Source organism: Melozone crissalis, unplaced genomic scaffold (genome assembly GCF_028551555.1).
Source record: "Melozone crissalis strain CALT ecotype California unplaced genomic scaffold, PUWL_Pcris_2 ptg000007l_1, whole genome shotgun sequence".
NCBI lineage: Eukaryota > Metazoa > Chordata > Aves > Passeriformes > Passerellidae > Melozone > Melozone crissalis.
In genome coordinates this window covers 12,111,520-12,138,102 of record NW_026535785.1, presented here as the reverse complement: position 1 = coordinate 12,138,102, position 26,583 = coordinate 12,111,520, and the positions used below count along the sequence as shown (strand labels likewise).

Sequence of the window (26,583 nt, the reverse complement as noted above, 5' to 3'; positions counted from 1 at the left end):
TGTGTCCTCTCCATCCTGCACATACCCAAACAAATAAACCCCCTGTTCTGCCCTCCCATCTTCCTGGCAAAATCCTTGGTAGTGACTCAGAGTGCTTCAGAACTTAGAAATGGGCACTCCAGCCTGATCTGGGGTGCATTGGGTCTGCTTACTGACTGTCTCTGGATTCTGAGAGCTGCAGGGAACAGGGGAACTGGAACAGCTTTTAGCTAATGCTGAACTGCACGTTACTAAATTACATAAAACCATATGTTAAGGGAATGCTACAGATGCTAAGAAACAAGGAAAGTGTTTATTTATATGCCAATATTACTGTAACCTCCTGAGGTGCATGATCAAATGCTATATCCTTAGAAGATGCTTCTTTGTAGGAAGGTCACTTCTAAAAGTGCAAAACTTTGGAAATATTTTAAAATTAAATTTAAAGCACTCGTTTAGAATCCTACATGAATAAAAACATATCTTCTCTAAAATAAATGCTTTTCTGAAATGCTGAATGCATAAATGGAGTTTTTAAACCTAACTGTCCTGTTGAGAAACTCCCTTCTATAGCAGAGCTCATTCTCTCATTCATAATTTAAGCAGAGCTCACTATCTATAAACAGCGGCGGATAGAATAAGTGGAGCAGTGGAAGTTGCTAAGTGGATAGAATAGCGCAGCATTCAGATGACAGGCACAATCTAAAGTAGGTCGGGTAAAGACGAACCACATTTGGCTTTTATTACATGAAATATGCAGCAGCATTAGTTCAATTTCTTGGGAGTAAAAATATTTCAGAAGCGGCTGTTGAAGCCAGGCCAAAGCCTGACATCCGTGAGCCGGCTGTGGGGCCGGAGCGGCCGCGGCTGCAGCGGGATGAACGCTCGGAACCACGCCGGGCTCACGGCACAGTCCGGGCTGTGCAGGGGGAGCGGCCCCTCGTGCCCCGGCACGGCTGAACCGCTCCTGGCTCCCCTCAGCGCACACGGACGGACTGCCGCTAACCCCGCCGGGGCTGGGAGGCTCCGGACCGCACCGCGATGTCTGTGCCGCCTCCGAGGACCGTCTGTCCCTCCCCACGTGCTGCGCACACCGGGGACAACGACCAGCGACTCCGGCTCAGGACGCGGGCGTGTCCCTTCGCAGGGCGGGCTCGTTCGGGGCGGAGCGGCCGCGAACACCGGAGCCCAAGGCACCGAAGCTCACACCCCTCAGGCCGCGGAGCCCTCAGGCAGCACTGCCCCCGCGCGGGGCCGGAGCGGGGTGTGACACGCGCACCAGCACAGGCACGCAGCGCCCGCCCCGCCCCTGGGGGCACGCGCACGCTATCCAATCAGCGCCTCCGGTGTGCCAGAAGTCCCGCCCTCCCGCCCTGTGCGACCAATCAGCGGCCTCCAGGGGGAGTATTCCGCCATTTGCCCCCTCCCCTGCGGCTCATACAAGCGCGATGCGCTGGAAACCCCCGAATCCGCTGGTGACTGGCGGCGTTCGTCGCCAATAGCACTGCGCAGCCCTAGCGCCGGCGCGCTGTGATTGGCGGAGGGCCGAGGGGCGGGCCCGCCGGGGCAGCAGGAGCGGGTGTGCGGGCGCTCGCTGCGCGGCCGCGGCGGCGATGGGGCAGTGCGGAGAGGGTCGGGCCGGCGCGGCTCCCGGCGCCTGAGGCCCCGGGGCGGACCCGCGGGCGGGCGGGAGGCCCGGGCCGGGCAGGAGGAGGTGAGGAGCGAGCGGGGCCGCGGGACGTCGCTGGGCGCCGTCAGGCAGGGGCGCGGCCGCCTGCTCAGGCCGCGCTCCGGCCGGTTCCGCCGGCGGTCCCCGTGGGCCGCCGCCGCCGCCCCTGCGGTGCTGAGGGAGCCGGGCTCAGCGGCGGGGCCGGGCTAGGCCGGGGTGGCGGTGGCTCCGCTCTTGGCGGGCCCTGCTGGGCCTTTCCGCCAGCACAGCCTCGATCCCCGAGCGGCGCGTTGGCCGCTCCAGAGGAGTTTCGGGACTTTCCTGGCCCGTCCTGCGCGGAGCCGCCCGGGGAGCGGAGAAGATGCTCCGGTTGGGCGGGGGAGGATCATTGTCCTGCAGAGCTGAGCCTTGCACGGAGCCTGGCGGGTCTCAGGCCGTGCCCTGCCGTGAAGCAGTCCTGAGAGAAGCGGTGAAATGCGATATTCGGTGTAATTTCGGAAGCTGAGCACACGTGTTTCTGTTTTTGGGAGGGCTGGCCCGGGGTGTCTGCACAGCGGCCGCATTGGTGAATCTCATAACGCCACAGCATTCTGGCCTGTGAGAATGAGTCCTGTTCTTCCTCTCACTGGGTTTATTTGTGTCAGATTTATAACGCCGAACACAACGTGTTTTCTTTTACGAATCATGCTACCAGCATGAACATCTTTGTATTACATTGGTTCCACCGCTGTTTGGAGTTTCTGTTTCTTCCACTCATGGCTTGTATTGCCGACGTGTAATTCTGTGCATTGAGCTGCACCTAAATTTCCTTGCTCCTAGTTTTAACCTTCCCATGAAAATTTTGGGCTGTTGAAGAACAGAATTTTGCATCTCAGCTGGTTTAATTATTTTTGGTATTATAGTGTCAGGTTTTAAAACAAACTGTACAGTTTATTTTAGCTTTTTCATTTTATGCTCTGAATCAGAGCCACAGACGTGTGCTCATTCTGAAACTTGATAGCTGGTTTCATCATCTTAATATAGTTCATCTAGGGCTCCTGCAGGGTAGGAACAGAGGTCTTGAATTTCAGAACAAACTTACTCAGATGAGATGTCTCTGTAGTGACAACAGTGACTCACAACTGAGGAATAATGGAAATTAGGGAAGCTTTGAAGTTAGGTAGCTTATGGCCTACTCCTGACAATTCTTAAAAATGTTTTTTCCTTCCAAAGTACGTAGTGTTGCAGTCATAATTGTGTTTTTCCTGTTTCTCCCCAAAGTCTTTTTAGCATGAAAAAATTCAGGTAGTGGGTGGAATAGAAGTTTGCAGCTGAACAGGCTCTGACACTTAAATTGTCCCTGTTGGTGGCCAAGTTCTCTTGGGTTTGCACAAATCTTGTAGCTGCTGATGTGTTGTGCAGTGCAGTGATGGCTTTGTGCTGAGGATTAAGGTGCTTGGTTCCCAACTTAATCATAGTTTAATAGGTCTAATAGTTTGTTCTGGTCATAGCCTGCTACAACTATGCTGTTTGTTCAGCAAAGATTTTTCTTTACTCACAGAATTCCATGGAAAATGGCTGTAAGAATAATCCTAAAATGAGTGGTGTATGTAAATGTATTTTTGATACATTGGCAAAACCTAATGTCCTTTTAAAAAGCTTTTCTGTACTCTTAAAAGAACTAATTTATCACTTGTATTATTCTAAAATAAGAGTATTTGGCTTTTAAAGCTGTGCGGGACAGTGGTTGTAGATAAGTTTTTAAAGGAAGGCATTTTTTAATAGTGATAATGAACTCTCTAATAAAGAAAAGCCTTTTGGTACAATAGTCAGTGGGTTTAGTAACATTTCTGTGGGTAACGGCTTTAAAGAGACTGACCACACACCACATGAAGTTATTACATAATCTGAATGCAGCTGCTGACAAGTTTTCAGTCTGAATTCTTTGCTGCTAAACATGTGAAGATTGTGTTGTTGCAGCCATGGACTTGCAAACAAGATATACTTATTATAAAATAGATAAGATAAAGCTTATTTAAAAAAAATTAATCTTTTTTAAGCTGTTGAACAGCTTTCTCTTTTAATGTATCATTCCATGCATACTTATTAAAATTAATTATTTGTGTAAATGAAGTAGGGAAAAATAGGATCCCTGTAATGCTGGGGATACTTGTTTGCAGTCTCCTAGGGATTGTGAAACTTTGTGGAATGGCTCAAAAAAAAGGAAAGTGAAGTGTGTCAGCTCTTGAAAGAACATAAATGTTCTTGAGAATGGAGCTCTGAAAAACAAGATAGGGTTTTTACCCTCTTATGTGAAAAAGTAAAGGGAGAAAACTACTCAGAACTTGTATGTAACTCTTATTTTACTATCTGAGTAGACTTACAAAAACTAATGATTATTTAATCATGTTTCCATGTGGGGCAGGAGGGGGGAATCTTTCTGTGTTCTTCATCAGTTTCCACATAAACTGTTTCAATCCCATGCTCACACCACTTTTTTGTTAGTCATTAACAAACCTAAAAGCCCATTTATGTGTGTCAAAGGCAAGTGAGGAAAAATACTTTTAGCTTGGGAACACATGGATGGTGTACCAGCCTGTCCCTCAGTGAGGTCTGGAGGTGCCTGGCTCCTGCCCCTCGGGTGTTGGCACATGGGAACTCCTGGGAGCTGCAGCAGCAGCAGTGGGGAGGTGGCACTGCCACCCACGTGTCACCTCTGTGCTGGGTACAGGAGCCTCACCGGGCAGCACAGCACTGTGTGAGGTCCGAGGGGCTGAAAGAGGAGGCTTTGCCCACGTTCCAGGTTGTCTCCAGCTGCTGCTTTTCTTTGAGTTTTGTTCAATACTCTGTTTAAAAAGATGAGGGAAATAATCACAGGCCTGCTGGGTTTTATTGCTTTCCAATGGCTTCTGAGACTGGTTTCAAACAGGGTAGGAGAAATAGATTTTGTGCTATATGAATGCCATCAGAGAGAAGTTGTGGAGAAATAGGGTACCTAGGCACAAGGACAAAGATTATTTGTCTTTAGATATAAACAGTCATTGAGATTGTCCTTTAACTGAATTAAACTGTGGCATCACAGACTGGGAACAGGAGCATTTACATGACAATATATTCTGAACTTGTCCACTGCCCTTTGCTGTCATCTTTAGAAGAACAGATTCTGCTAAGATCCTGCACATCTTTCATCATGTATCCACTGTGATCAAAACTATTGACACACATGCTCAAAGAAGTATTTTCAAGTTGTTCTTTTCCATTTTATTAGTTGTGAACTGTAGTTTTCTAAAGATGATATTTTATAAGATGCTTGCTCCATGCTATTTTAATAACTGAAAGTATTTCTTACTTTGTTGTAGTGAATTATCTTTCTAGAAGGATAAAAATAAGAGCCTCAATTTTTTTTCTGAGAATTGCATGTTGCAATGCTGACACAATTTGGTTTTCATATATTGCATATTACTGGAACTGTCCATTTCTATTAAAGAAATGGCTGTTATAAGTTACTAAAGTCCCCATTTTGTGCTGCTCTATTTTGTCAACACAATTTTCTGCTTCACTAAATCAAAATGTTATGCAGGATGACAGATGCAGTACACTTTGTCAGAAATAAGTAGTCACTAAGCATGGGAAAACAGCTTTATAGTGGAAAGTTTCATTAAAATGCTGTTTGTAAATAGAGCAGGTTGTTTATTTATGTTCATTTGCACTTAAGTTTTCTTTTTGCTTTCACTTATGTGTATTTTCTTTTTTTTTTCTGCATTTCATTACATGTTTTCCACAACCCTTTTTTCCAAGGAACTAAAGAAGGACATGAAATACACTGCAATAAGGAGCAGAAATGGATAAATGGTCTGTCCATGATCAGCAGCACAGTGGCTGTTCTGGGACTGTGGTCACTGCCATGCATTTTGCTGAACTCTGATCTGTATGAGGAATGAGTTGGTCACAGATTTAAATTGTTTTATGTTTTACTTAAGGCTAGCTGTGCTTACCCAATTCAATTTTGTCTCTTTTTTCTTTTCTTTTTTATTCTAGGCTTCCTGCTCTGATTGTGTTTCTTTGCAAAATGAATATTGCATTGTTTCAAAGAGATTGGACCCTCCAGTAGAATTTGAAAAGATCACTGCACATAAACCAAGAGCTTATTTTTCTTGAAGACTTCTGTCCAGCTTTTAAAGTTCTAATCACAATGAATTCAGGCTTATGGAGTCAAGAAAAAGCAAGTTCATCCTATTGGGAAGAGAGGATCTTTTACTTGCTTCTCCAGGAATGCAGTGTCATAGACAAGCAGACTCAAAAGCTCTTGAAAGTGCCCAAAGGTAGCATTGGGCAGTTTTTTCAAGACCGTTCTTCTGTGGCACACTCCAGAAATATTCCATGTAAAGGCAAGAAGCTGCAGATTGGATTAAAGATTCTGGAACAGCCTCATGCAATCTTGTTTGTGGATGAGAAGGATGTTATAGAAATAAATGAAAAACTAGCTGAGTTGCTTCTGGCTATTACTAACTGTGAGGAAAGATACAGTTTGTTTAAGAGCAAAAGCAGGTTAGCTAAAGGAGTGCAGATAGATATTGGCTCTCCTGTCAGAGTGCAGCTGAGGTCAGGGGATGAGAAATATCCTGGAGTCGTTCGCTTCAGGGGACCCTTAATGCAAGAAAGGTCTCTCACAGGGATATACTTTGGAGTAGAGTTGCTGGTAAGTGACTTGCTAAGGGGTGGTATCAGATACACTTTATGAGGTGAGCTAACATGTGTCTTCACTAAAAAGAGAAAGTCCTAATAATTTTTTTTCCTAGAAGCATATTACCCCTAAAATCCATTACTTTTAGTCTTCTCATAAGTACTTTTATGTGAACGTGCCATATCACATCAGCCTTGTAATTTCCATGTTAAGTCAAGCTTGATGTGGTGCAGGGGCTGGCAGAAAGACTTGGACATACTCTGAGTCCTTTAGCCCAGAAAAATTTAATTCATAGAGTTGTGGAATGGTTTAGCTTGGAAGAGACCTTAAATATCATCCGGTCCCAAACCCCTTGTTAGGTCAGGGACCCCTTCCACCAGACCAGGTTCCCCAGAGCTCCATCCATCCTGGCCTGGAACACTGCCATGGATGGAGCATTCACAACTTCTCTGGGCAAAAATATGTACAGCCGTCTCATGGTGGGTATCTGGCTCTCAGATTTCTGTGGAGTGCTTTGTTTGCCTGTGTCAGGATACAGTCAGTAAATGCAGGGTTGGACTTTAGGGCTGCTGTTTTAGTAGATCTCTAAAAGTCCAATGGCAACTAGTTAAAATAGAGAATGTATCTGTTCTGTGCTCCTTGTGAGATATTTCTGCAAAATTAATGCCAACCATAAGCTATTGAAGAATTAGGTTGAGGAGAGTTCTTCTCTTGTTGTAGAAGTATAATTTTCAAAGTACTCTTTAAACTTTTCCTGAACTCTTTGTAATTCCCCCTGAGAAAGAACCTCAGGGAATATCAGGCCCAAGTGTTTCTGAAAATCATCTCACTTTATATGGCATTTAAGTGGAATATTTGAATGCTTAGCATTATGTCTAGTATGAAGTAGTCTTGTCTTGATATGGCAAGAATTTGACGATTGAAGCAAGATTTGCACCTGAAGAAAACAAGCTTCTCTGAGTTTAAAGGCTTCTGCCTGCAGCCACTCTCTAATCTAGTGACATCTTGCTCTTTATTCCCTGAAGAAAGACAGTTTGTATATTTGCCACAGATTCAATTCTCTCCATAATGATAGTGCATCAGGCAAATTCTTAGTGCCATTTATTCAGAACACTGGATTGTGTTACTGCTTTATTAGTAGTCTGTTTTTCACAAAATAAATTATTGGGTTTTTTATCTCTTTTTTTCCTTCATTTTCTTCCTTCTCTGACCCTTAGGAAGAAGGTCGTGGTCAGGGCTTTACTGATGGACAGTACCAAGGCAAGCAGCTTTTCAGATGTGATGAGGATTGTGGGGTTTTTGTTGCTTTGGACAAACTGGAGCTGGTGGAAGATGATGACAATGAACTGGAAAGTGACTATGCAGCTCCAGTTGACACAATGCAGGTAGAACTTCCTCCTCTGGAGATCAACTCCAGGGTTTCTCTGAAGATAGGAGAGAGTATAGAGTATGGCACAGTTATATTCTGTGATGTCTTACCAGGAAACGAAAGTTTAGGATACGTTGTTGGAGTGGACATGGTAAGAAAATAATCTGACTTTAATAACTTCTGCATGTGTGTTAGCTAGTGAATGACATGCACGTAGAAGAAGAAACATTACCCACAAGCTACTTCAGCGGAGGCTGACCTAAAATGGGAAAGAAACACTGTGTTCAAAGATGCATTTGGTGGTAATTTTCTTGGCATCAGGTAAATGGTGTTGTATTTGATGCTGAGCAGTTCAGGCAAAATACTCTGCATACTCTGAGGAGCCTCCACTGAGCTACTTGCCATGCTAGGTGTCAGTCATGAAGTCAAGTGTGTGTCTTGTGAGACTGGCTTTGTTCTGCCTGTTAAAAAAGTAGGCTGGATGTCTTTTCTTTTGTTAGCCATTTTTAAAAGCTTTTTTTCATGTAGCTGTTTTGCTTGATTTAGTTCTACCTTATAAGTGTGACTTGCAAGGACAAAAGTGATCTTTCAAGAAAATGCGAAGCTTGTAATTAAAAATTATTTCTAGCAACATGAACTTCTTAAAACGAACAGCTTTTAAAGTTTTGGTATTTCAAGATTGATCTGGTTTTGTAGCTTAGATGCTTCCATTTTCTTGGTTGCATTACCTGTTTCCTAAAAATGCACTGGAATTGCTCTAGCCTGTTTATCAATAATGTTTTTTAGAAGAAAAATGCTTGTTAAAGTAGGAGCTCTTTCTCAAGAGATAATGTTTTAAGTGTTTGCCTTTAAAGACTGTAATGTTTGGCTGTTCTAAATACAAAATTAGTTGCAGGAAAAAGTAGATATTGTTAAATGTTTTAATTCTGTGTGTTCTCAGTATGATGTAAATCTTCTTTTGGGATACATGTAATGTGTTTTTCTATTTTTAGGATAATCCGATTGGAAACTGGGATGGAAGATATAATGGAATACAGCTGTGCAGTTTTGCAAGTGTTGAAAGTACACTTCTTTTGCATATCAATGATGTTATTCCAGGTATGCCCTGCTTTCTTAACCAGAAGGCAGACTTTGATAACATCTAGGATAACATCCTCCACCTAGGCACGGTTATATGATTAAAACAATGCTGCAGAATTCATTTCCTAAGTTCACTTTAATTACCTTCTGTTATATTTCTCTCCAGTATTGCCCTTCTTTGGGTTACAGTCTCACTAGTAGAAAAGCTTTAATACTGAACAAAATTCCTGTCAAATTGTATAGTATTTACAATACTATGCAGTGTGTAATCTTCTTGAATATGTGAGTGTCTGTAGTGGGAATCTTTTCTATGGACTGTTGTTCAATTTACTCCAGGGTTTCAAATATCTTGATCAGAAAGTTGTTCTTTCTGTGCTTGGAAGGTGTTGACAGGATTATGTATGCATTCTGGGAATAAATGCTTGGAAATGCCTGTCAAGATTGTGGAAAAAATTCACTGCAGTGATTCACTGAATAGTGTTAACTTGTAACAGCTACAGTTCCTGATTCCTTTTCTGAAGAAAGAAAAGTTTGTATGAGACTTTTGTTGGGGCACTGTCTCTAGGCAGGTTCTAATGAGTCTGTAGTCTGGAATTGTTGCTCTCACACTTCAATTTGACTCACTTTTCTTAGGTCTGCCTCCTGCTTGCTGGTTTAGTTGATATGTTTGCTTTTGCGCACATTTTCTGTTCTTCTCTGGAAAATTCACAGGGACTTCTCCATTTTTTGAAAACAGCAATTATTGTAGATGTGTTTGTAGAAAAGAACTTAAAATTTCTTGTATCTGTTTCCCCTAATGGAAATACACACCTACATTAAAGCATGTGAAGTCAACCTATTTGATGTGTTCAAGAAGTAATGGTAGACTTTGCAGCAAGCAGTTGCTGATGTGATAAAAGCAGATTGTATACACACAAAATGTTGTTCTTGTGCCAAACAAGGCTTTGTTCTGCTCAGTGTTAAAGCTTGTGATAGCAGAGCTTTGTTCCGTTTTGAGGTGAGCTTTGTGTAACACAGTGAAAGCATAGCAAAGGGAAGCTAATACTCTCTTCATGTGCCATGTCTTAGAGACTGTGTCACAGGACAGGAGACCTCCCAAGCTTGCTTATACCTCAAGAAGTGGAGACAAAGGCTTGTTCAATCATAGTAAGCCAAAGGCTATAGGTATGTATGGGAAATGTTTTTTTTACTTTTGTAAGATTACAAAATTTTGTTGCTTACAAGAAAGTATTGTCTTTTCTATCAGTTGATGTATTATTTCAGTTGTGTCAAGAATCATCACAGAATCACCAAGGTTGGCAGAGACCTTTGAGATCAAGTCCAACTGTACTTAAAAGTTAAATTTCTCTGGAGTATTAGTATGAATTTAATCATTATGGAGGTGATATACAATTTGAGTTAAGATTGCTCAAATTGCCTTCATTTTCATGAAAAAGAACTTGAGGTTTAGCAAAAATTCTTGACCATATAACCCAGTTGTCTAGTATTACCAGGTCAGGCCTGCATTCTGTTTCTTTGGAAGTGTAGTGTGTATTTATTGTTTTGTTTTGGTATTTATAAATACAGTTTGCTGTTTTCTTCTTGCAGAACTAGTAACTTCAAAATTTTTAGCTCAGGAGCAGATCTCCTTAATAATGACTGTATTAATTTTGCTGTGATTCAAAACCAGAATTGAATTCACAAAATATAAACTTCCTTGACTCTGTTTATTGTTCAAGTCTGAAAACCGTCCTGGGGAAAACAAACAAACAAACTGAAAGAGAAGCAGTTTTTAAATTTTTTTTTATTTTAAGGCAAAAATCAAAATTCAGTGTCTCTTGATTTTACTAGTGTCTACATTGGGTAGTAAAATACTAATGACAGTATATTCTGTAAGTTGTCATTTTACCTGGCATTGGATGCTGGCACAGATGATCCTCAGTAATTTATTTGCCTACTGTGAAATTTTGGTGCTTTAAAACCAGCTGTATTGTAAATACCTTCATATATTCATAATTTATAGTCATGAAAAATATTTTCTTGAGAGGAGTTTGCTGCCTTCTTTTCACCTTGGTGACTGAGATTTCAGCTCAGAGTGTGTGTGTTGTTTGGGTGTAGACTTCTGCCTTGTTCTAAATTTAGAACTGTGTTAGCCTGTGTTTGCTCCTTTGTGGAAAGGCAGTTGTGTCTTCTTGAGAGTGTAGTAACAAATTTATACTAGGAAATAAGAGTATAGGTGACCTTTTGTAAATAGAGATTAATCTCTTCAATAAAGTATGTTGTTTTCCAGGATCTACCTCTGAACCTGGAAATAGAAGCAGATCTGAAGTCTTCTACACATTAAATGGCTCATCAGTTGACTCTCAGCCTCAAACTAAAACAAAGTCCCCATGGTATATGGATGAAGGTAAAGAGAGGATAATTTTTTATATACTCATTTTAAAAACCCAGAAAACAAAACTAGAGTGTATTATCTTCTTCAAATAAAACAAGGATGAGATTAAATGGAAAACAATTGTGTTGTCATAGTGGCATACATACTACATCACAAAAAGCATCTTGAAACCCCTGTGAAAATGTTCTCTGTCTTGGTGTGGCCTGTGGTTTTATTCTGCCTGTGGGAGATTGTTCTTGGCAATTCACATGCAGCTCTGTGGGAATGCACGTGTCTCACAGGCAAAATAAAAGCTGAGGCTGGGATGGAAGACAAGAAGTATTCCTTGTAGCTGAGTGTACACAGTAATTGTATTTTGCCTGTCTTTGTAGCTGTGTTACAGGTCCAAGGGAACTGCCAGCTAATCAGTCTGGAAGTGAGAGCAGGGAAAGTATTGAAGTATATGTGGGTTTTTTCTGTATTTTTAAAAATTCATGTCTGCAAAATCTCTCTTTTTGTTTTTGAAAGCATGAGTGCACATACTTGAAGGATCTATAGATCCTGATTTGCTTGCAGACCAATTTTTCTTTTTTCCTGGTAAACTTTAGAAAAATGTGGCTAACTGGCTTAATGACTGAAGGAGTAAATACTAACTAATGTAACTGTTAAGTTACACCAGAAACCTGTAGAAGCAGTAGCATCTGAATTCTTTGAAGCACAAAAGAAAAAGGGTTAAAATTGTTCTTGGTCCTGTAACAGATGTCTTTTTAATGTTTTTAAGACATTAACTTCATTTAATGAAACAGCATGGGGAGAATGGGTGAAGATGAACAGGCTTTTGTTCTGTAAATACCAATTGTGTATTAGAGACCCTTCCAATTCAGGGTATTCTGTGTCTGTGTAGAGAGATGGGAGAAGACACAGAGTGCTGTTCCATGTAGTTGTGATGTCTCTTGTCAGGCACTGCATTGCTCATGACATGTTTAAGTCTTTTATTCTTTGTAGACACTGATAGATTCCCTGTTTTAGAACCAAAGTATGTTGTGATAAAGTCAGTGGAATAAGCACTTTTCCATTTGCAAATCATATCTGCAAGCAATTATTTATATATATACAAGCTGTGAACCAAATAATTTCCTCAGTCACAATGACCAGTGAGCTCTTTCTGGTTTTGCCCCCTACAGTCATAATCCTTGGGGCTGTTAACTCATGTTCAAAGAAAAAGTCTCATGTGATGATGAAAAAAAAGATACCAATCCGAACCTTTCTGTAGTTTCTAACATCTCCTTTCTCTGTGCTGTTCATTTCTGTTGCTTGTGGTAAAAGCGGTGAGACTGCAGCAGTGTCTGCTCAGTCAGTTCTGTGTCTCCAGTGTTGCCAAGTGACAAAAGTCTTCCTAAATGAAATGTCCCCAGCTGTTAGTGCTTCCACCTGTTACATCAGATGTTGCTGGTTTGAGAGCCAAGTCTTTCCTTTTTTAATAGAAGGAGAAAAAAACCCAACACTTACTAACATGTTGGTTTTGATTTTAACAGCTGCTGAAGACCCTTCAAAGTCACTTACTGATTCATCTTCTGGATTTGGGCATTCTTCACCACCACTGCAGCCACCTTTAACAAACTCTGTGTCTACAGAAAACAGATTTCACTCCCTCCCCTTTAGCTTGACAAAAACAACAAGTACTAATGGTACTATGGGACATAGTCCTCTCTCTTTATCTGTTCAGTCTGTCATGGGTGATGTGAATACTACAGCTACCCAGGAGAGTCCATCAGCAGCAAGCCCAGTTGGAAACTCACACGGTCTTGAAGCAGGTTCCTTGGCTGAAGTTAAAGAAAATCCTCCTTTCTATGGAGTAATCCGCTGGATTGGCCAGCCCCCTGGAGTAAATGAAGTGTTAGCAGGACTGGAACTGGTAAATAGAAATTCTAGTTCACATTAATGCTAATTACTAGTTTTGTTTCTCAGAGCTGGTGCCTTTACACTCTGCAAAAGCAGCCAGTCTGGGGGATTTGCCCAGACAGGTTGCCAAGTGATTTGTTTAGTGCTAAGCTCTGACTTTCATGGCTGCCCCACACCTTACCCTGTTAGTAGGATCTGAAATGTGTTTGTATCACAGTGGGCAAAGGATTTTGCAAGGCTGATCAATTCCTTGCTTTAGAGGAGTGTCCTTTGCTTACATTATGGAGATTGTAATTGAAAAATGAAATTTAAAGGTCCTTTAAGTGGAAATTTATATAAAATTCTCTAGCTGTAGTAGTCTTTGTTGAATGTGATTTTTTGTTTGTTGTTTGCATATCAGCAAGCAGGCAGAGTGATGATTGTCAGAGCTGTAAGGCTGGTTTTGATAATTGACAGTAGTGATATTGTGGATTTGACAGCCATGTGCTTTATGTGTTTCTGTGGGCCCTTTGTTAAAAAACCCCACAGTTGCCTCAAACATGAATTGCTGTTGTGTACTGACATTCCCTCCCTGGCAGCAGCTGCCAAGGTTGTGATGGGGTATTGGTAAAATTAATGTGTACACAGTTAGGGAGATTGGGGGGGGGGGGTGTCTTTATTTTGGGATAATGTTCAATAACATATTACATAAAGCAGTGTAAAATCATGTAAAACATAAGCAAGGTATGTGAGAATGTGACTGGAATTCCAGCTGTTACAAAGAAGTCCTGATCCTTGTGGATCTTTGGGGTGAAGTTGAAGCCATATCTTGCCACAGGCATTCTGAGCCTGCTCCTTAGGGTGTCGTGCATTAACCTGGGTGCCACTCCTGCATTTCTGCATTAAAGCCTAGTTGTTGTTAGTAAGCAGGCAATGTACCTTAAATCCTGTTCCCAAAGGTAACAGCTTGTTGTTGTTTACTCCTAGTTTGTGTTCTCTCTTTGATGTACATTTTGTACCTTTCTGAAGCAGGCATTTTTCTTGTGCAGCCAAATCACGCTGAAATTGTTCACACCATCCCATGCTCAGTGATTTCAATTAATTGGTAAAAAGTGCTCTTTCTAACTACAGAAGGAATCTGGACCAGGTTGAATTCACAGTCTCTCCTCCTACCTCCTCCATGCTGCTTCTGGTGGATTTTTTGTTTTGTTTTGGATGTAGTGAAAGTTTAAGCACGAAGAAAGAAAGAAGCATGCAAGGCTTAATTTTCTCAATAAATCCAGTCAAACAACACCTCAGTTGAGGCTTTGGATAGTAAATTGCAGAAACAGTGTGTATCACGCTTCAGAGTAGCAGAAGGGTGTCTTGTGGGTAGATACTTTGTCAAATGTCTTACTGCAGAATTGTAGAAATAAAAACACTGAATCCTTCTCACTTGGATTTTCAGGAAGATGAATGTGCAGGCTGCACGGACGGGACATTTAAAGGAACTCGCTACTTCACGTGTGCTCCAAAGAAAGCTCTTTTTGTAAAACTCAAAAGCTGCAGGCCAGACTCCAGGTTTGCCTCACTCCAGCCTGTTTCCAACCAGATCGAGCGCTGCAACTCTCTAGGTACTGAGCTTCTGCTTGTTTGTTGTTTATCACCTGGGAACTGGCCAGGGCTTTGCTTTCATTCATTCCTGCAATAAGTTCTTTTATTGAGCACTTGGAAATCTGTACAGGTATTACTTAATTGAGATTACTAAATAGCAGATCAGCCTGTACAGAATACAGTGATTCTTGAATGATTCCTTTATGCTTTAAAACAAGACAATGTTTTACAACTTCTAATGTAAAAAGGGTATGGCATAAAAAATTTCCATAATTTTATGGCATTTCTTTAAATATATGAACAATCTTGCTGAAAATGGTATTTGTAACTCTAGCACTGTATGATTACATTAAAAGAAATAAAGGCAGTTATTTTTCTATAATCTATAACATCAAATTACTTTAGTCTCTAAATGTTAACAAAGAAAAGCATGTATTTTTATGATGGAGGTTAGTGGTGAAAAACTTTTTTTCCCTAACTTCAAGTATTTTACATTTCTTGGGTCACGTTGTATTGTCTGGGACAACAGCAGAGAAAATTGTCTGATACTTGTAAGATAGTGTGAAAAAGGCATTTGTAATGAAAAGAGAACTTCATTCCTACTGGATAAAATTAATTCAGTGCTGCAGGCTTTCTGAAGCACTTTGGTGTGGAATGTAAGGCCTTGTTCACTCTCTGGAAGACAGTGAGTCTCAGCTATGATAAAATGCTATTCAGGTCCAGAGAAGGAATGCTTACACTAAGGCAGCAACTTAGCTATAAAATATTACTAGGAAAATCTCAAGGGGGATAAAATTTGAGGCTTTAAAGTGACTTTTAAAAAAAATTTCAGCCTTTGGAGGTTACTTAAGTGAAGTGGTAGAAGAAAACACTCCTCCAAAAATGGAAAAAGAAGGTTTAGAGACAATGATTGGAAAGAAGAAAGGTATCCAGGGTCATTACAACTCCTGTTACCTAGACTCCACCTTATTCTGGTAAGTTCATCATTTGTATAGTGGCATCCCTTGCTAGAAATGCAGAACATGTGATGTTTGCTTGAGTAACTGTCTGAGTTCCTGTGCAGCTCCCAGTGTGCTGTGCTGCAGTCCCTGTGCTCTCCAGTGCCAGCAGTGCAGTGCTGCTCGTGCCCACACTGCACTGACCCTTGTGGATCTGCTTGTTTGGACAGAGGGAGTCCCTGGCCTGGAGATGGTTGAAGGATCAGGAGAGCACAGGGATGGAGGGAGGGAAATGCCTCTTAGAGCTCTTTGCAGAGTCCTGCCTGGGTGACTGGTTCTGTACTTTGCTGCAGAAGGAATATTGGGTTGGAGTGGACTTTGCTGTTTAGTGCAGCTGTGTCCCCTGTCCATAACTGCCTCTTTTTCAGTTTGTTTAGTTCTTTAATTCTTCTGTGGCTTTGCTTGAATTGTCTTATGTTGCTCAGGCATCTGAATGGTCAAAACAAACCTTCTTCTCTTTTTCTTTGTAGCCTGTTTTCTTTTAGCTCTGTTTTGGACACTGTGCTACTCAGACCTAAAGAAATTAATGATGTAGAGTATTATAGTGAGACTCAGGAGCTGCTGAGGACAGAGATTGTGAATCCTCTGAGAATGTAAGTGAAGAACTGGTCTCTAGTCTAACATGAATTAGAGAAATCCTGCAGTGTTTACATTCCTAATGCAAATCTGAGAAGTTTGGCTATCTGTTGCTACTCAATGTAATTTTTAAAGTATTTTTACTTTTTCTTCATAGCAAATTTAATCAGTGATAACTGGAAAGAGTTATCCATTTTTTGGTGAGAAATATTTTCACTAGTTTCTTACTTGCAAATGGATCAGCACAAAGCTATTGTAAAATTTGTACAAGTATTGTACAATAATACAGAAGTATTGATAAATACAAGTTATGTTTGTTTACAGCATTCATCTTTACATGTTTTAGTGCTATTGTACTTGAAAAGATAATTATTTGTATTATCTTATATGGAGTTTCACAATATGATAGATTTAGCAGGGCTTTAAAAGTTTCATTGCTTTTTACATGTGGTCTGCAAATGGCCAAAATACTTTTATTAAAATAACTTAATATGACCTTTGTCATTTCTCAGGCACAATGAGCAAAGGAGGTGCAACAAAAATCTCCATGAAAAGTTGTTGTTCTTAAGCTCATTTTTTTTTCAAACAAGTGAATAATGCAGTTGTAGTTCCAAAATCCTGTGGGCTGTCACTGAACAATTTCTGACTAAGTTTTTATTTTGATAAACAAAAATGTTGGCCTCTGAAGCCTTGCTCTTGTCAGGGAGTGTGTGCTTGGTCTGCTGTGTTCCAGGGTCTGTGGAACAGGCAGGATAGCAGGCTGCACACTGAGTAGCAGAAATCCCAGGTGCCTGAGGTGGCTGAATGCCTTACTGTCCTTTGATCATGCTGAAAAACTTTAGGGGAAAAGACTGCATGCTCAAAGCCTGAGCTGCTTAGGTCAGCAGTACAGCTCTGTGTCTTTCTCAAATATTGAAAGTTTTTTTTGTTAACAAGTCCCTCAGTGCTGTTATGTGACATTCTGAAATGATGTATTAAGCTGTGCAAATTAGAGGGAAAACTAATCAAAAGTAATTAACTGACAAATCTGAAAATAGTTATCCTGGTAAGTTGATGATTAAAATGCTCTTGAAGTTGTAAAAGAACATTGAGTACTGCAGTAAATTTATACTACATTAAGAAAACCAGGACTCTGATTAAATATAAGAAATCAGCATGTAGTTTTGAAGAAATACTGTATGCAGTTCAATAAGGATTTGAGAACCTGTATTTCAGTTTTTAAGTGATTGGTTTTGGCTTTTCTTTTACTGTTCTAACTTGATCAAAAACTGGCTAATAGCTTATTAAACCCATTTGTCTTAGATACGGATATGTATGTGCTACAAAAATAATGAAACTGAGGAAAATACTTGAAAAAGTTGAGGCTGCATCAGGATTCACTTCAGAGGAAAAAGGTAATGGGGGAGGTTTGCTTTTCTTTTTCATCTAATATGAAGGGACTGAGGAACCTTGCTACATAATTAAACCAGAACAAAGCACCCGGATATTTTTCTGTGGCAGTAGTGTCTTGAGCAGAGATCTGAGTGACCATTGGCTGCTAGTAAGGTCTTTTCTGTTTCCTCAACTATGTAAGGAACCCCAGCTGAACAATTTCTGGAGTCTTCCACTGCCTGAATTTCTTTTAGTGCCTCCCCTGCCCCCCTGGAGCTCCCTTCTAGCAGTTAGTGGAGAAGACTGATAAGGCTGGGATGTTTGTTCTCTTTCACATTGTCACTTTGATCCATGAGGAATAAATTTTGCACTTCAACGTTTCATTGTTACAATGGTTGTGTAGTATTTTAAGGAATAAAATGTTCAAATCATGTTAGAAAAATCAGTTCCCAACTTCTTGATCTTCTGCATAATATATTGATTAATTAGCATTGTATTATGTAACTGTTTTGCTTTTATTCAAGAGAATCCTACTTTCTTTGTAAATACTGAGTGCTGGAACCAGTATTAACTGCAGCTAGTGGCAGGGAGAAAAACAGACCAGCAAACTGTGGTGGGGGAGAGCAGCCCTCTGGGAAGTGCTGCATTCTTGGTTAGAGAACTTGGTCTCTCGTTTAGTTGAACTTGGGGCTATGGTGTAGCTTTTGTGTTACTGTCACTGCTCCTCACTGGCTCTCTGCAGATTCACTGTTTCCTTTTGAAAGCTTTTATTTCTCCTGGAAAAGATGTGTGGTGCTAAATGATTCCTCTGAAATACAGAGCATCTTTTTTAACTTGACTGGAAAGCTTTGTTACCCTGTTGAGCCTGTGCCTTTTATTAGGGACTTTTAACACTAAAAGAATAAATAGAGGTTTGTCATGAAAATATTCCTAGTTTGTCATAATCTTATTGGGGTAATAATAAAGCTGTAAAAATTAACTCTTACTTTTTTCCTATGAAAATTTTAAAAACCTTCAGTTTCAATGAGTCTTGAATAATGTATCTGGTTTTGGATGCTGACAAAACTTTTTTTCTCTCCTGCCTCCAGATCCGGAAGAATTTTTGAATATTTTATTTCACCATATTCTGAGAGTTGAGCCACTGTTGAAAATAAGGTGAATCTTATTTCTTTGGCCTTCTAGGGCTTTGTTGTGTCTATGCCATACACAGAACATCACTCATGTTCCACCATTCAGCTTTAGCCGCAGAGTTGGTGTGTAGTGTGCACATACCTGAACTCCTCAAGGGCAATGCAGAAATCTCCTTTCTTTCTTTCTTAGTAGTGGTAACACTGAGCATCATGCTTTTAGAACCCTCTCAACACCTGAATACTCTGAAAAGCAACTTTGGCTTAAATGCTGGCTGGATTGGAGGAGGTTACAGTTTAGAGCAAATTTGATCAAAGTTCCCAGGAATTTTTGATGCTGAGATGAACCAGCTCCAACCCAATGGTTTTCTTTTGCTATTAGAGGCTAGTTAGTCCTGTATGTTTTTTCTCTATAGTAGAAAAAAACATTTCTTCAACCTGAGCATCATCTTTTATATCCTTTCTTTTGTACTTCCAGAGGAGGTTGGATTGCTTATCTGAAGATCTCCTCCCAAATATATCAGAGTTATGTTTATTTAACAGAAACATGATCTGAGAGCACTGATATTTGATACTTCTACATTTTGAACATCTGACCTCAAAACATACTTAATTTGGTAGCTTAATCCTGTGTCCCTCTCCCTAGCTATGCAAAATGTGTTGTGGTTTTGTGGTTCTTTTTTTTTTTTAAGAGGATAATTGCTTTGTGGTAGGGATGTGTGTGTTCAATGGAAAGGGTTTTCCCCCTTATGGTGAGGATAAAGAAGTTTCTCCAGACTACTTCCTATGGCTTGCATTGGCAGTTTGTGTGGTAATCTGCCTCAGAGCTGGCCTGAGTGTGGAAGGAGTCTTAACAATTACAGCTGGACAGCCTTGAATTTGGATTATCCTTGTGGAGAGTTCTCTGCTAACTATAGAGCAAGTCTAGCAGCATTAGCCATCTGTGTGAGACTTCCACTGCAGGAAGCAGTGTAAATATCACCCTGATTTAGAGGAAATGTTTCATTAAACCCATCATACTGAAGATAATTAGTGTTGTTTCATTTGATATTTTATTACTGAAACTCCTAATTGTCTCTCCAATGAAAGCTGCTTTATTGTCTTGGAGTTTTTGATGCAGATGCGTAGTTGGTAGTTCAGCCATGCATAGACATATGTTTTTAAAACATGCTCTGAAATTTGCATTGGTTTTGTTTCTTTGAATTTTTCCATAATCAATTCAGACTTAATACTTGACTGCCTGGCACTTTGTTACTGGGGGTAGGGGGCTGGGCTTTGTCAGGCTTTGTTGTTTGTTTGGGGTTTTTTAAAGCACAATATATTTCAGTGCAGGGAGGATGTCTTGTCACTATTTTCATGTAGATGTTATTTTCCTAGAAGATAGAGTCATCATTACAGTAGAGCTTCAGAATCTGTTTTTTGGGTTTTTTTTTCCTTTGAAACTGTTTTTAGATCAGCTGGTCAGAAAGTACAAGACTGTTACTTCTATCAAATTTTTATGGACAAAAATGAGAAAGTTGGAGTCCCAACAATTCAGCAGTTACTGGAGTGGTCATTCATCAACAGCAACTTGAAGTTTGCAGAGGTTGGTGACAGCAGTTGCCTTGTTAGAAGTGATCATACCTAAATATCTGTCCATTCAGCAATGGGAGAAAATAGGATTTGGTGCAAAAACATGCAGACATGTTGGGAGTGGGAATATTGTGTCAGTGATCCAGATGCCTACATAGCAAAGGCATTTTAAGGTTCACTTAATGAGATGTATTCTTTGGTTGAACAAAACAAAGTACTTTAGGTAAAGAATTACTAGAAGAAAACTTCTTAGCTGCTGCCATTGAGTTGTTTTAAGGACTAATACTTTGAGATACTTTTGTAGGCTGTGAATTAAAAAAAAGATGTGTATATTTATGGCATTAGAAGAATGTCTGCAAAATTAGATAATTATTTATGTCAAGTTCATTACATTGTATTCTGGCATTTTACCTAGGCACCCTCTTGCCTGATTATCCAGATGCCCCGGTTTGGAAAAGACTTCAAAATGTTCAATAAAATTTTTCCATCCTTGGAATTGAATATAACAGACTTACTTGAAGACAGTAAGTATATAACATAGCATTATATAATGAAAGACAGTTGCTGAGACTAAGACAGTTAAAGTATTCCTGATACTTCTGGTGGCCTGTTGGGGATTTTTCTGTTGAATATTTACCAAGATAGTGTGAGATGTTCGGGCTGAAGAGAAATGAAATTTTACTGGGTAGAAGGCTTTTTTCCCCTCATGTAAATTAGAAGCTCTAATTCAGAAGAATATATAGAATACAACTTCTTTTTTTGTTTATTTGAGTACCTGTATAACTGAACTTATTTCAGGACTGTTTTTAAAATTGAGTTATTAGCAGCAAAGCTGTTCACTAGTTCATTAGGCTGGAAGGGAGCCTGAGATGAGGATGTGCACCTGTAGTATATTGTGGCTGTGCATTTTTTAGCCATAATTATGTCACTTCTTTTTGTGACCTAATTTTCTGCCATTGATCATCCACTGAATTTTTCATCACATTGTACTAAGGAAGGACAGCTGGTTTTAAATTTAAGAATTAATAAAACTGCCAAAATTCCTTAGAATAATAATCTCTGAAGTTGCCACGGCCTTTTCTCTCACTGTCTTGGCCATCAGCTTATGTTTTTTTCTTGTTTGTTTTTTTTTCCTGGTTATTGACAGCTGTAGGAGCTAAGACCACTATGATGAGAGAAAGCTAACATGATTTATAAGCCTGTTTTTGCTTGTTCATGCACTAGATTTTTATCATCTTGTTTTTTCACTTGCCAGTGTAAATGTTTTTCTCTTAATCCACACTGCACCAAACAGAAGTTAAATAGACTGGTACATTTCTCTTTGATTAGCAATCTCATTTTAACTATTTTTTTATGTAGTGTTCATTCTCCATGTAAAGTAATAGCTGCCCTTCACTTTCATATTCCTTTTGTTAACAAGGAAAGCCTCCCCAGCCTGGAGACTAACAGCTTTGTTGCCTCTGCAGCTCCCAGGCAGTGCCGTATCTGCAGAGGGCTCGCTATGTACGAGTGCAGGGAGTGTTATGAAGACACTGATATTTCTGCTGGCAAAATCAAGCAGTTCTGCAAAACATGCAATACACAGGTCAGTGCTTGTCTTTGGCATTCACATGGGTTTTACCCAAGTGGTTAATGCTGTGGTAATTGAAAGAAAGGCAGAAGACATAGTGAGACTTCTTCACCAGCACCAGTGTAGCTGCCACCCACCAAGTGAAGTGTCTCCTTTGGTGACACATCAGTCTCCTGCAATGTGTTTATCAGCATGGCATCTGCCAAATCCAGGATTGGAAACAGTGGAGAAGTAGTAACCTAACCATGTGGTTCAAATCTAATTTTATGTTCATGTTACCTTGTTAGAGTTGATAAATTTGTGACAGAAATGCTGTGTTTTGCTGTTTGGCAATTGCGTGAAGATGTCAATCACGGCTTGTTTTCAAATCTGAGCATAGTAGAAAACTGTTGCATTAAACCTGACCTCCCTTCTAACCTTAGATTTGAATTTTCTGGGCAATATTGAACTACACTGGTGGGGAAAAAATAGAAACGTTTAGTCAGCTGCTGTTATTGCACTTCCTTCTCTAACACCATTAATCTTCTGTTCAGCAGTAACGTCCTTTTTAGCTTTGTCTGCCGCTGAAACAAATAATCTTCCGGGGTGTTTTTTCTTTTCTGAAATATCACTTCATCTGTAGGTTCATCTCCACCCCAAGAGACAGAGTCACAAATTCAACCCGCTGTCGCTTCCGAAGGACCTGCCGGACTGGGACTGGCGGCACGGCTGCATCCCCTCGCAGAAGATGGAGCTGTTTGCGGTGCTGTGCATCGAGACCAGCCACTACGTGGCCTTTGTCAAGTACGGCCGCGACGACTCCGCCTGGCTCTTCTTCGACAGCATGGCAGACCGGGATGGTAACCTCTCCTTCACCCCTTCACTTCTCTTACAGTTTTGTAGCTGTGGTTTAGATTTCAGGGATTGTTTCCCTGAAGTTTTGGGGATATTAGTGTAGTTTAACTTGATGTGCTCGATGCTGGGATACTGATCTTGGCTCAGCCTTACCTTAGCGCATTGATTTCATGGCGGCTGCTGATTTGAATATTCTGAATTTCACCTCAGTTGGATACCTTGGTAATAAGATGGTACAGAAGTAACTGCAGAAGTTTCCTACTAGGACTCCCTATACATTTTTCTATGCTTTGCAAATTAGGCAGAGACAATTTTAAATAATCAACTGCAGGAATGTACTTTCCAATTATATTTAAGTTGATGTACATGATTATCAGTTAGCATACAAATATTTTAATTACTTTTTCTTAAATGACTTATGGTAGCTGTCTTTAGAATAAAGGAAGTAGTCACACATTACAACATCTATGCTATTCCTTTGAATCCCTTTAGAGTTATCAGTGGAAAATTGTTACTGTATAATAATACAAATGTCAGTAAAACAACTGTTCTCCTAATCTGTTTCTCCTTCTTTTCTAATGGTTTAAAAGGAGGTCAGAATGGCTTTAACATTCCACAAGTTACCCCATGTCCAGAAGTTGGTGAATACCTGAAGATGTCTCTAGAGGAATTGCACTCGCTGGATTCCCGGAAAATCCAAGGCTGTGCACGAAGACTGCTTTGTGATGCTTACATGTGCATGTATCAAAGTCCAACAATGAGTTTATACAAATGAACCAGGATCTCTGCAGAACTGAGGAGACAGTACAGAGTCACCCACTCTTGGGTTTGCTGCAGTTTTGGGTAGTTCAATGCAACCGTTGCTGGCAATGGAAGAAGTTGACTATGACATCCAGAGGATTTACTGTTCCAAAAACTACATATGGAGTTCTGTCACTGAAGTATTTAAGCATTTTGCACTCTAGGAAGTGTGCTTGTGTGTGTTTGTTTTATAAACAAAGTTAAGTTACTAAAACTTAAAAGCTTTAAGTGCATTGATGATACACAGGCTTTTTTAAAATGTTAAAGGTGGAATTATATCAGGAGAAATCTCCTTAGTCCATTGGAAATGTAAGGGTACAGTATTCTAGCTCAGTGCATTTCTGTAGACAGGGATGATGATTCTCATTTGTTTCTCTACACCCACCCTTTCTCCTCACCCTTGATCTTTTTAGCACCATAGATTCTCTCTCAAAGAGAGAATAACTTCAGTTTGAGTAAATTTTAGACTGCTCATTGCGTATTATGTTCTTATCTACTACATTCTTTTCAGTTCTAAAAATTAACATTCATTTAAAGATCTGAATCCCTGTCTTGCAAAAATCAAGCACACAGACTTGCTGTGTTGTTAACTTGCATTTTTGGAGGGGAAAGAGAGGAAAAGAAGAAGGCATTAAGGGGAAGCATAATTGCTAAAATATAAAATTAACAATGAAAATTAACAGATGTCTTTTTCTAAGTGTCTATTTTTAAAGAAACAAAGCAGTCTGGAACAGAACAGCAACTGTACACAAATGATTCCAGGACAAAACAATAAAATCATGGATTGCCTCAGGGAATGTTACTGAAGTGAATTCTAGTCCTTGGTAAATAGAACTGAATTTTCTACAGTACATTAAGCTACTGCCTGGGAATGTTACACATCTGACTCTTCATTTCAGGATTAGTAATATTATAAAGAGAATATTAAAAATCTCTGCTTGGAAAGATGAAACTATACATAAAGGTAGATCACAGTTTTACTGTATACCAAGTACCTGATGAAAACTAACTTGAAAAGCTGCAAAACCTGTGTTTATGTAAAGTATTATACTTTGAAGTCTGTTGGTTCCTGTTTGCAATGACATACTGTTGTTTTAGTTGCCTTTTAGCTACTTCTGTCTACACTACTGGCAAACATGCAACTATATATATACAGTAACATCTGGTCGTACAAATTGCATCTATATGAACTGTACATTTTCAACTCTTAAACTGTTTTATATGGAAACTTCCTTTTTGGGATCAGGTCTATAGAAGGGAAGAGATAACAAATTTAACAGAGCAAAAGCCACATTGAAAAAGCCACTGTTTTAAAGGCAATGGAGACTGATCCCTTATTGTAGAAAGTGTGGTTACTTTGTTTTTCTTGGAAAACCTAGAATCTTTCTTTGGGACACACTCTACCATAGAGGGTAGTAAGTTTGAAAACCGCTTGAAGGACTAATCTGTGAGAAGCAGGGGCTGCTGAGGGGGTTGATCTGTTCCATTTGCCTTTGCATGAAGTGTGCTCTCACCTTCACTCTCAAGAGCAACAGGGTTGTTAGAAGTGTCACCCTTGCTTTGGCCTGGAAGAGTCTCCTGGCTTTCATGTTCCCTTGCCTTATTTAACCAGTCTGTGCTCCTTGGCCAAACTCTCTTTTGTTTTAGTACAGAGCTCTTGACTTCTTTCTCTCCTAAAAAAATTTGGTGAGGTTTTAGGTGATGGATTCTATAACCAGGCCCTTGTGTCCTAACCTGGAAGGAGGTCCAAGCAGTGACCCCTTGGACCAAGGAGCAAACACAGGCCCAAGCACAAACTTGCACCCAGGAGACCAGTCTGAATGTCTGGATTCTTTCTCTTCCCTAGCCCTAGATTTATTTTTGACTTTCCTAGTGCATTAATTTCATGTGTCTTCCACTGGTGTCATCTTTCCAACAATCCCCAGCCTCGTTTCCTGCTTGAGGTTGGAGAACAGCCTTGGACCTGCTATGGCCAGAGGAGAGAATTGAAATTGGCAGCCATATTAAAGTTTCCTAGGTGAATAATCTTGTAGCAAAATATCCCCTCTTTCATACAGCTGGAAAGTATCCAGCTTTTCAGGAGATACACTCGATTGGCAGAAGTGAATCAATACACGTGGGTATAAATGAACTTGGTTTCTTGCCTCCAAACTCCTGGCCTTTCAATGGAAAAGGAAAAGAAGTGTGGACTCTTCCTGTGGGACGCATAGGGAATATTCTTTACTGTGCACGCTTCTCGGTGACAAATACTGTGTTTGGAAGGGCAGGCAGTGCTTTGTAGCCTGCCTTTTGTACTATAGATTATTGCAAAATGGTAAATAGTTTTGCAAGCACTGTATGATTACATGGTTAGTTTGTTGCCCACTTAAGAGGGCAGAGATATCTTCTACAGCATGCAAAAAAAATAGTTTTGGCAATCAAGGAATCTTCTTTTAATCTAAAATATATTGCTGTGTTCTGTACTGCACTGCATTGGAGGTGATCTGGCAATGTAAATGAAATGTTACAGAAATAACCCCAATTTTATTTCCTTTCTCAGAAACAAGTATACAAACAGAAAAGTGATTTCACTGTGAAAGGAAACTTGTAAAATAACTTATATGCAAGGGTAAAAAAGGTGGGGTTTTCTGAGTGTTTTTTAGCCTTCAGCATATATTTGTAGGGGATTTGAATAAGCTATTTTGAAGCTTGCATTCTAAGCATCTGCTGCTGTTAACTGTAATGCCCAAAGAGTCCAGTGACTAAGCACCCAACATTTATGTTGTTTAATGCATTTGGAAACCTCTCAATCAATTATTTTATTTTTTTGTAATATAGTGAATGTTCCCCCAAATTAATAGCACTTAGATCATTCTTCATGGTTTGGCTTATAAGCACTGCTAACAATGGCCTTAACCTGTGAGTAGGAAAATACATTGACAACATGGTTCCTGACAGCCTGTAAAAATGTAAAGTTTCGTAGGATAAACTTTTGTAACTGGGGAAAAAACCTCCATCCCATGCAATTTGCCTGCTCTGCTAAACGTTTTTAGAACTGGGGTTCAAAATGGAACAAATCACTGTGCCACTAAATCCTTGCTTATTGTGAACATAGAGGGTAAAGAGGAGGTATTAGCTAAAGGTGATGCCTTACAGATTTACTCAAAC

At 40.1% G+C, this 26,583-nt stretch overlaps 1 protein-coding gene across 2 annotated transcripts; it reads left to right on the top strand.

Annotated features, from left to right (window-relative positions):
* Positions 1-1,616: 1,616 nt before the first annotated feature.
* Positions 1,617-24,738, top strand: CYLD (CYLD lysine 63 deubiquitinase). 2 transcript variants are annotated; one of them, XM_054296305.1, is made up of 17 exons: positions 1,617-1,693; positions 5,666-6,326; positions 7,529-7,696; positions 8,673-8,778; positions 9,829-9,924; positions 11,030-11,146; positions 12,649-13,028; positions 14,442-14,607; positions 15,420-15,561; positions 16,056-16,178; positions 17,464-17,555; positions 18,621-18,687; positions 20,112-20,244; positions 20,647-20,755; positions 21,698-21,816; positions 22,424-22,640; positions 23,226-24,738. In XM_054296305.1, exons 2-17 carry the CDS (start codon positions 5,820-5,822, stop codon positions 23,408-23,410), a joined length of 2,727 nt encoding a protein of 908 aa, XP_054152280.1. In that variant the 5' UTR covers positions 1,617-1,693; positions 5,666-5,819; the 3' UTR covers positions 23,411-24,738. The 2 variants fall into 2 exon arrangements, with proteins under 2 accessions (XP_054152280.1, XP_054152279.1); XM_054296304.1 differs by having other exon boundaries at positions 7,529-7,831.
* Positions 24,739-26,583: the final 1,845 nt, after the last annotated feature.

Excerpts from the sequence above, each read along its gene's own strand:
- CYLD (XM_054296304.1), top strand. The coding sequence starts at position 5,820 with ATGAATTCAGGCTTATGGAGTCAAGAAAAAGCAAGTTCATCCTATTGG. Across the intron at positions 6,327-7,528 it reads ACTTTGGAGTAGAGTTGCTG|GAAGAAGGTCGTGGTCAGGG; the intron begins GTAAGTGACTTG and ends TCTGACCCTTAG. Across the intron at positions 15,562-16,055 it reads CTAGACTCCACCTTATTCTG|CCTGTTTTCTTTTAGCTCTG; the intron begins GTAAGTTCATCA and ends TTTTCTTTGTAG.